We start from the raw sequence: 9,876 nt of genomic DNA, 5'->3' as shown, positions 1-9,876 counted from the left end.
TCCGCTACCTGGGTGTTGATCATTTCCCAGACCCACGAACCATCTGAGAGAAGGTCCACATGTTTCAAAAGAATTTATTAAGAAACAGAAAAGAATGATACAAAGTATAAAGGAATGAACGAGTTTACAACACAGATTCTTCAGCCTGGTGGCAGCAAAGAAATACTTGCTGGGCTCACACCACTGGTACAGAGGCCCCAATTCCACCATTTTCAAGCCCATTTCTCTTAGCTGCTAATGCAGCCAGTTCAAACTTTCTCTGAAGACAAGTCAGATAGCGTTCCAAAACCTCCCCAAACTACTTCCTAATTGCCTCTTTACAGACGGTCCCCTCTCCACCTGGTCCCAAAGATTCCTCACCCAGGCTTCAGGTGAGGGTGAGGTCAGCCAGACCCTGTTGAGCCTTCTCCACACCTCCAATCACTCTGTGACCTATTTTTGTTCCCATCCAGACTCATTTAATTAAACTACATTCATGAATCAGTTGGGTAGGCTGGTTTTGTTACCTTCTGTCAAGTTACCTGTTTTCCTAAGCCTGCATCTGAACTTCATCTTTCTCCTAATGGGAACGTCTTCTTGAGCACTCTCTCTGGCAGCTCCCTGCCCCAGCTAGTCCAAGACTATTTTCTCCCCCAAACAGAACTCTGCATCCCCATCCAATCTCCCACCTGACTTACGAGATAACTCTAGTTCTCAGCTGACCTGCCCAGGAGAAATGGTCCAATACCTTGATCTTGGCACCCACTTATCACATCTCGCCCAGCTCAGGTCACCAACCTCATCAATTTCCTCGGAAGACTTCTGACTTCTCTCTTGAATGTCTGCCCCTCTGGAATATTATCTCTGTAGATTATTCGATGACATGGCATTATAGATACAGTAATAATAAGACTACAGCGAAAGAAGAGTTATTTTCTCCCAAATTATATTTTCTCTAAATTACCAAAAAATTGGGCTACTCTTGCCATTTTGAATTTCTTCTAAATGTCTATGGCTATCAGGCCTTCATTAGTACAGCCTGATTCGCAGCTGGCCTTGGTCTTAGCAAGCTGGCCATCGGTCCCTTCTGCTCCTATGGTCACTGCTGTGTCTTAGCAAATGGCTTCTCCAAATAACTGCTGGAAAGCGAAACAGAACAGTCTCCTCCAAAGGAGAAGCAGGTCACAACTCTACCCAGACGTCCTCGAGTTTTCCCCTCACAATGCATGCGCACAATATCCCCATTCAAGCTTACCCTGATGGAAAATAAGTCAGTGCTAAAGTCGGTTAAAATTTTTCCCAACCAAGACTGCAGATTTGAGCTTTATGGGGTACAAAATCCTTCTCTATGCCTCTCAGCCAGTCCTCACCACCACCCCGTGAGGTGGGCATGGTGAATACTATTATCGCTATTTTACTGATGTAGAAACTGAGGTTCAGAGAGGTTAGGGAGCTAGACCAACATCACACAGCTATTTAGTTGGAAGAGCCAGCATTCAACCCAGGTCTCCACTGCCTCATTCACCTTCCTTTTTTTTTTTTTTTTTTTAAAGATATGATTTATCATTTAAATTTATTTATTTATGGCAGTGTTGGGTCTTCGTTTCTGTGCGAGGGCTTTCTCTAGTTGTGGCAAGCGGGGGCCACTCTTCATCGTGGTGCGCGGGCCTCTCACTATCGCGGCCTCTCTTGTTGCGGAGCACAGGCTCCGGATGCGCAGGCTCAGCGGCCATGGCTCACGGGCCTAGTTGCTCCGCGGCATGTGGGATCCTCCCAGACCAGTGCTCGAACCCGTGTCCCCTGCATCGGCAGGCGGACTCTCAACCACTTGCGCCACCAGGGAAGCCCTCACCTTCCTTTTTTAAGCACAGAGAATATGAACAAGGTTCTCTACTCCCTTTCTCTCTACCCGAACGGCGTTCTCCTTTCCTACACGATCTGGAGAGCTCCAGACAGCACAAGGAATGAGCGATCATTGTCATAGTCCAATGCAGGGTGCGGATGTCGGATGTTTCACAATGTTCCTATTACTTAACATCTGTAGTTGAGCCGAGAACTCTCTCTCCGCACTGAGCAGTGCTTTCTGTGCCGGGATTTAGGATTCCCAGGTGACAGTTGGGGCACTGAGGATTTTACCTCCAAATTACGCTCAATGCTATACTTCTCATCCGTTTCACATTTTGCCATGTTCTGTGTCTTCCCACCCCTACCCCTTCACGAGGAAAATTCAGTAAGTCTGTCAATCGTCCAGTGCCTGACTCCCCAGGCTTCCTACAGCGTCATGGAAAGCCCTGTGCCTCCTTCATCTTTAGGGCATCTGTGGGATTCTCTTCCTGAATCCAGGTGATATTTCCCTCTGGAAGTTCTCTATTCCTGCCTCAGGGGTGAGCCACTTGACTGCAGCCATTCCACCAGCCGGGCCCTCTGCACGTGGCTCCCATGCGGCTCTGCAAACCTGAAGGTATTTATCCCCTAGAGGCCAGGACCCCCCACCCCCACCCCCTGCCCAGGACATATAAGAAGGACACGCGAATTTCACCTCTTTTGTGACTTAGAACTGAGCCAGTCTCCTGGAGGCTTATGGTAGGCTGTGTCCACAGTGCCCCCTACTGGAGATTTCCCACAAGCCAAAGTTTTGGACAACCTGGCATTTTCTAGACATCAATTCACTCCACAGGCGTTTACAGAGCACCTACTAGGAGCCGTCACTGTGCTGACTCTGTAGAGAGAGCTGCAAAGAAGACAGACACGGCACCCCACTCGTGCAACTCATCTTAAACCATCTGGTTCCGCAGAACCGCCACTTGGTTTCCAGTTGGTCTGAATTACTTGGTGAACTCAGTAAGACCTTCCCCTGTCTCTGGACACTCCACAATGACCGATCACCCACGGGGACCACCCACGGGGACCACCTGACCTCTGCAAACTTCCCAGGGCAGATTCCTTGGTCAGTCACCAGACAGGATCCTGCTCTGACGAAACTTCCTCCCTGCTGGGTCCTGACTGGCTGGGATTCTCCTCCTGACTCCTGCCTAGCCCCCCACCCCTACCCCTGACAAAACAGTCTCACTTATTCGGACACATTCATTCACAAATCCAGTAGTTATTCTTGAGTGTATTTTTCTGAAGTAGTCAAGCATATATGTTATTTAACGGACAGTAATAACTGAAGTAGAAATGTGCGTATATGAATAACAGCATGAAATAAAAAGAACCCAATCTCCCCAATCACTGACTATTTACACATTTTGAACCTATTTCCACTTGGTAACTATTCAGACATGCCTTTATCTTGTTGCTATCATTACGTGAACAGAAAGCCAAAATCTTTTTTTTTTGGCTTACGATTGCATCATATAACATCATATTCTCCTAAATAGTTCTCATAATTGTCATCCATGAAGGCAGCAGCTCACTGTCCTGGTAGAACACAGTCTACTTGGCTAGATTCTGGTCTAGCCAGAATTGGCGAGCTAAGCTGAGCTGTTTCCTGTCAAAGACTGTAATAGACAGGGTGGCCACAAATACCTGTGTGCAGATACGTTTTTTCCTTTTGTATCCTTTTCCCAGAATGTACTCCCCAAAGTGAGATAACTTCGTCTTATAATCACTTCTTTGACTTTTGTCAAGAATTGCCAAACTGTTCACCAGGAAGCATCATTTATAGTGCCAGGGGTCTATTTCCCCACGACATATTTTTTAAAATGTATTTTTGACGAATGCAAGTGGTCGATTTTATTTTATGTTTCATTTTATGTGTCCTGGCCTGTGTGCGTTCCCCTTGGGTATACGGCTTATTTGGTCATTTGACCCAGTAGATCTGTTTAGTCGCTCCATATACTGGAGACTCCTTAGATCAATGCTCCGTCATTTCCTCATCTCATTGATTTTCCTTTAATCTTCGTTCTTCTTTCCTGTGCATACATTTCAAAATTTTATATAATTGAATTTGTCCACCTGACATTGATGATTTCCCCTTTCACTTCATTAAACAATCAACGACCTCCCTGGAAACAGATTTTCTTTTCCCTACACCTAATGTCCTGCATTTTCCATCTGGACTTGTCCAAAATCTCTCTGGTTCCCATGAACACTCACTGCCCATGATCCTTACATATTATTCCCTTTGGTCACCTCTCAACAGCCCCTGGCTAAACATGTCCACCTCAGTTCCACCGCTGCCACAGCCTGTGCAAAAGGCCGGTGGTCACGGCTCCCTTCTGATGGGATCCCTCCATGAGATTTTCACCCCTCCGCCCATCCCAGCCCCACTACCGACTTCCCAGGTCTTCCAACCGGTTTGGCCCCTGAGTCCGGCACCTGGCCTCTAGGCTTAGGTTTTTTTCCCCACCCATAACGGCAATATGGACAAATGCCTTCAACCCCTTAGTGCAGCCACAATTTCTCAAAAGGAATTGTGCCAGAAAACTAAGAGGGGGCTAAAAATAAACTCCAGGAAGTGTAAAGACATCAAAAAAGAAAAGGTTTTAAATCCTACATAGGTCTGGCCTCAGGTTGGCTTGGAGGTGAGGGGTGGTGGAAGTCGGGGGGTAAGACCCAGGGTCTCCCCTTGTCTCACACTCAGAACCCTGTGTTTTCGACTCCAACCCCGCCGGGTTCCATTTTCTAGTAGCACATTCTCTTCACGAACTTAAAGGTAAACGCCTGTTGGCCTCGGCTTGTGTCTACAGTTGGTCCCCCATGAAGTCCAGCCCGCACTTCACTGGGGGACGCCATTATCAGAGGAGGCTCAACTTCCCAGCCGAGGCTGGTGGAAGATGCCATTTATGGCCGGGTTCAAAATCCCAGACCTCTTCTGACTTGGTGCGTCCCGTTCAAGTCAGAGCAGAGGGGGTTCTCAGCTCTCTTCCAGAAAGTACATACCTGACATACCCTTCAAGCCCTGGGCTTAAAGGACTATTTCTACCCACTTCCCCAAGACTCTCCCTGGGCTACCCCATCAGGAATGGTTTTAAAGAACTCAAATCAGGACTAGCTTACACATCTTGGAAACCTAGACTCTACGGTGGCGGCAGTGGCAGTCACCCCCAGCGAAAGCAAGCAGCATTAATGCCCAGCACCCCTCCAACCCTTCCTCCTCCGCTTCCGAGGGTTACGGCCATGCCACCCGCCTTGGTCCCTATTCCTGCGCACCTGAAGAGCGGTTTCGCACTTCACCTTGAAAAGTTGCCAACCCCTGCTCTCTGGGAAAATGCCCTCGGCCACCACATCCCTCGGGCCGCCCTGCTTCCCTTCTCTCTACCCCCCCAGTCCCCCCACCCCGAAGTGTCTCTCCAGTCCCAGCCCTTTAACTGTCAGGAGGGCGGACCCGAAAGACATGGATGGTCCCATTACTGAGGGACACAACCAGGTACCTGCCATCCACCATGGTGGTCACCCGGGGCTTTTCCAGGCCGTGATAGGCCGTCAGGAAGTCACCGAGCAGCGACCCCTTCGGATCGAGGATCACCACCTTGTTGACCTCCCGAAGGGTCAGAAAGATGTAGCCCTTCTTATCCACGGACACAGAGCCTGGCTGGCAGCCGTGCAGGCCCGGCCCCCGGTACTCCCCAATCACCTGGCCCAGCCCGTCACAGACCATCAGGCTACTCTGCTGCCAATCTGACCCCACGAAATTGCCCTGGGGGCTGGTGGTCAGGAACACTAGCGCCCGCAGGCCCCGGCTGGCCTTGCCCCCAGGGATAAACCGGGTGGCCAGGCTGCCTTCCATGTTGTACACCTCCACGTGGCCTGACACGCTGACGGCCACCCGGTCCCCGCTCGGCATGGCGGCCACGGCGTGGCTGGCCTGGCAGAGGCTCAGCGCCCGGCGCCACTGCACCTCGCCGTTGGGGCGGATGAGATAGAGGCGAGAGCCAGCCGAGAAGGCCACGGCGTCCTGCAGGGCGGCCACGCTGCACGGGGAGCAGCCCTCGGGGACGGGCACCGCGCCCTTGTAGTCGCCATTGAGGGAGAAGCGCTTCAGGGCCCTGTTCTGCTCATCTGCCACCAGGATCTCCCGGGAGCCAAAGGGACACAGCCCGGTGATCCGCGGAGACCGCTTGTCCCCCGGCATCCGTGTGGGGAAGCTGCAGAAAAAGATGGGCCTGGGGAGGAGGCCAGAGCCCTCCAGGTTCGGCCCAGGTGCTGGGCTGGGCTCCCGGGAAACGGACTTGAGCCTGCCTTTGAACTTCCTCTTCTTTTTGGATCGGCTGCCCCTTGGGGACTGGGCTCCTCCATCTTCCTGGGGTGTCTGGGCTCTGCCCTCTTTCGGGGTCTGGGCTCCATCTTCCTGGGGCGTCTCGGCTCTCTCCGCCTTTAGGGTCTGGGCTCCATCTTCCTGGGGCGGCTGCGCGCTGTCCTGCTTTGGGGTCTGGGCTCCGTCCCTGCTCTGGGGCGGGGTTGCAGCGCCTCCCTGGCATCTGGCTCCGTCTTTCCCGCTGTCCTTCTGGGGCTGCTGCTCCTGAAAGGAGAGCCTTAGCAGCTGGCGGTTCTTGTCCAGGAGTCCAGGATGGAGCTCCAGCTGGGGCAGCAGGCAGGGGGCTGGCCCAGGCATCCAGGGACAACGCTGCAGCTGCTGAAGCCTTTGGGCAATCGCCCCCTCCAGTGAGAGTATCTCGGCCTCCCGACCCAGGCTGAGCACGCGACGGGCAAAGGCGGCCGCCTCCCTGGCCACCTGTGCCCGGCTCTCCAGCTCCCCCAGCCTCTCCCGTGCAGCCTCCTCGGCAGCCTCCACGTGGGCCCGTAGCTGCCCCAGCACCTCCTGCTTCTGGGCCAGGAGGGCCCGGAGGACCCCCTCGGCTGCCTCTTCCACCTGCGTGCCCACCTTGGCTGCCTGCTCCCGCAGACAGGCCAAGGCTTCCTCTTCCGCCAGCCGGGTGGCCTCCAGCTCGGCCAGGTTGCTGTCCACGCCCGCCAGTAGCTCCTCGAGGCCTGGCCTCCGGGCACGCACAGCCTCGGCCAGGGGCAGGCAGGGGTGGTCCAGGTGGGGGTCCAGGCGACACTCCCGGCACAGCAGCTGGGAGCAGGGCTGGCAAAGGAAGCGCAGGGACTCCCCCGGGTGCTGGGGACACTGGGCCGCCTGGCGCTCCCGGGCCTCCTCGTCGTACCACCCTGCCCTGTAGCCCACCAGGTCCACCACTCGGTGGCTGTGGGTCTGCCGAGTGCAGCGGTGCCCATCGGCACAGGCCTGGCACAAGTCGTCGGCGCAGTCCAGGCACCGGGCTGTGGCTGGCCCCCCCGCGCTGGCGCCCCCCATCAGCGGGCACAGTGCACAGGCCGGCTTCCCTGCGCGCAGGTCTCCACCGGCTCGGGCCTTCACCAAATCCAGGAGCCCGTTGACAAAGAAGTTGGTCTTGAAGGCAGCCACGCCCGTGGGCGGCACAGGCACAGTCTCGCGGCACTCAGGGCATTGGAGGTGGCTGCCCTCGGCCAACTGGGCCAGGCAGTCCTGGCAGTAGGTATGCAGGCAGGGCAACGTTTTGGGCACCCGCAGCTGCTCCAGGCAGATTTTACAGGCTAGGAAGTCGCTGCTCAGGGCCTCCAGCAGGGAGGGCGAGGAGCCCTGGGAAACCATTCTGCAAGCGAGGGGTCGGGGTCAGAGGACAGAGGGCACCTCCGCGGTGGCCCCCACCTGCCCTCTCACCTCTCCCCCATCCTCAAGCCCCACCAGGTCTGGGGTCTCACCTGAATGGCCAGGAATTTTCTTCTGGTCTCTTGAGATAAAGAGCCGCCTCCCTCCTCCCTGCAGACATTCAGCAACTATGAAAAAGTAAAGGCCGCTTTTGCATGTCAGGCCCTGCGAGATATGACAACACCAAGAAGCACAGCCTTAGAGACCTGCCGGCGTAACGATCGGTGTCCCCCACTGACAGGCCTTGTGGCACATGGGATGCGAGTCTGGTGTGAATAGATCCTGGGGGTCCTGCTGGGGGTGGGATGCCAGGTGAGGGGAGGGCACAGAGGACCCACCGAGGGTCTGGGTGGGCAGATGTGCCTTGACTCCCGGAGGGTGGGGGAGTATGAGGGACCCCAATTCCCACAGCCCCGTACACCTGCCTCCTAGGCCCTGGCAGCGGCATCACGGGTTGTGAGGGCCCCTCTTCCTGCCTCGACTATCCTGAAATGAACAGGCAGAAGGATGCCTGAGAGGAAGGGGCCGCCTCGCTCTTTCCTTCCAGTTCCTCAAACTCAGGGTCACCGCGTAGCCTTTGCCCCATCTCCTCCAGCCCTTTTCTTTCAGCCTTTCCTGCTGCAAGAGGCCTCCTGCTTTCCTAGAAGCCTCTGGAGGGTAGGAGTCACATGAGGATCAGCTGTGAATGCCCCCAGCTCCCTGCACAGTGGCTGTGAAATACTTGATAAAGAAACTTGGGGGATTTCCCCCAAACTTCCAGAAAGCAGGGGCTGGCTGGAGAGCTCAGAGAGTGGGAGGGGGTCTTCCCCAGGAAGTCTCGGATCTCTGGCCCCGCGGGGGAAGCCTCCCCTCTCCTCCCCTCTCCTCCCCTCTCCTCCCGCCTTCTGGGTCCCTCTTCCCACTCCCTTCCCCTTCCTCCCGCTCTCCCCCTTCCCCCACCCCCTCCAGTTCAGCTGTCCCTTCAATCGCCCTCCAAGCCCCTCTCCTTACCTAGCCGGGGCTCCAGGACCCGGAGTGGGGGCCCCCGAGGCCCTGGCGCTGCTGTTGCTGGGCTCCTGAAAGAGAAACAAAACTGAAACTAATTGTACTTCTGCAACTTCCGTCCCAGGCCCGGGACACCGACTTGTACAGCCGCAGGCCCCGCCTTCCTCCCTACCCTGCCTGGAGCGCTTCCTCGGGGGCCTCCACCACCAGCAGGGCACAGCCCCCGCCAGCAGGCTCTGGGGCTCCGGGGCCAGGACAGCTTCGGCGGCTGGAATTGCCGAGGTTGGCTTGTCAGTTTGAGCCTGAGGATTCGCTCAGCCTGCTAAGTGTGTTTGGCGCAAAGGCAGGGCAGATGCCTGAGGATGCGTCCTCTGAGGGAAGAAATGAGAGATCATAGGTGATTCGGCGGCGTAGGGTAACTAGAGCCCCGTCCTCAGGCCAGGGTTCCATTGCTGCTGCATATCTGAGGCCCTTCGTACTATAAATCTCTGCTGAGATACGGGAGGGGCTGTGGGAACCAGATAAGGGGCCTCGAACTGAGGAGTCAGCAAAGGCTTCCTGGAGGAGGTGTCACTTGAGATGAGTCAGAGGAGTGCATGGGGGTTAGGGATCACCCGAGAAGAACGCAGGGAAAGGCATTCTAGGAATCGGGAACAGCAAGTCCGAGGGCTCAGAGGAATGAAATACCACGACTCTGCTGGGGGATCCAAGTAATTCAGGATGGCTTGTGGGAAAGGGATATGTGAGTGGTAGCAGATGAGGTTACAGAGGGTGAGGCAACGGCCAGATCATAGAGGGCCTTATGTTCTACGCGAAGGGGTCTGAGTTTAATCCCAAAAGCCAAAAGAAACCATTGAAGGGTATTTCCCCCAACATCTTCTGAAAATTTTGAAGCACAAAGGAGTTGAGAGGATTGGAACGCGCACTCCTGTACCTACCCCTTAGATTCGACAGTTAACGTCTTGCCGTAGTTGATTCGTCACACCGCTACCCATGTATGCATCGCTTTATCCACAGTGATGGGACTTCGCGAGGAAACAGAACTGGTGAGAGCTCACTCTGGCAGCGGCCAAGAGAATAGACGGGGGGCCTGACCATGGGTCCAGGTGAAAAGTGGAGGGGTCTGAGCTGACACAGCGCCACTAGGGGCAGAGAGGAGGGTGGAGGATGGGAGCCTCACGTGTGAGCAGCTGCTACAGGTGAAAGAAGCCGTGGGTCCTGTGACTGTCCCTTTGGAGGGAGGTGCCGGAAGGAGGGTAGGAAGTCCTTCAGGTTTTGCA

At 55.1% G+C, this 9,876-nt stretch overlaps 1 protein-coding gene across 3 annotated transcripts; it reads right to left on the bottom strand.

The window, feature by feature from the left end:
• Positions 1-1,749: 1,749 nt before the first annotated feature.
• Positions 1,750-9,041, bottom strand: TRIM56 (tripartite motif containing 56). Of its 3 annotated transcripts, XM_027126044.1 has the most exons (5): positions 8,769-9,041; positions 8,603-8,667; positions 8,038-8,098; positions 7,666-7,777; positions 1,750-7,556 (listed from the first exon to the last, which is right to left on the bottom strand). In XM_027126044.1, the coding sequence occupies exons 4-5, from the start codon at positions 7,731-7,733 to the stop codon at positions 5,288-5,290; spliced, it is 2,337 nt and encodes a 778-aa protein (XP_026981845.1). In that variant the 5' UTR covers positions 7,734-7,777; positions 8,038-8,098; positions 8,603-8,667; positions 8,769-9,041; the 3' UTR covers positions 1,750-5,287. The 3 variants fall into 3 exon arrangements, with proteins under 3 accessions (XP_026981845.1, XP_026981844.1, XP_026981846.1); XM_027126043.1 differs by lacking the exon at positions 8,038-8,098; XM_027126045.1 differs by lacking the exon at positions 8,038-8,098 and having other exon boundaries at positions 7,666-7,740.
• Positions 9,042-9,876: the final 835 nt, after the last annotated feature.

This window comes from Aethalodelphis obliquidens, unplaced genomic scaffold (genome assembly GCF_003676395.1).
Source record: "Aethalodelphis obliquidens isolate GAN/ISIS:26980383/991018 unplaced genomic scaffold, ASM367639v1 scaffold30, whole genome shotgun sequence".
Taxonomy (NCBI): Eukaryota; Metazoa; Chordata; class Mammalia; order Artiodactyla; family Delphinidae; genus Aethalodelphis; species Aethalodelphis obliquidens.
This window is presented reverse-complemented; position numbering and strand designations above follow the sequence as displayed.

What these genes read in the sequence shown, in the direction of transcription:
- TRIM56 (XM_027126044.1), bottom strand. Translation starts at nt 7,733, where the DNA reads ATGTCTGCAGGGAGGAGGGAGGCGGCTCTTTATCTCAAGAGACCAGAA. An exon ending in GAAAATTCCTGGCCATTCAG is followed by an intron (nt 7,557 to 7,665) that starts GTGAGACCCCAG and finishes CCTCGCTTGCAG; the next exon opens with AATGGTTTCCCAGGGCTCCT.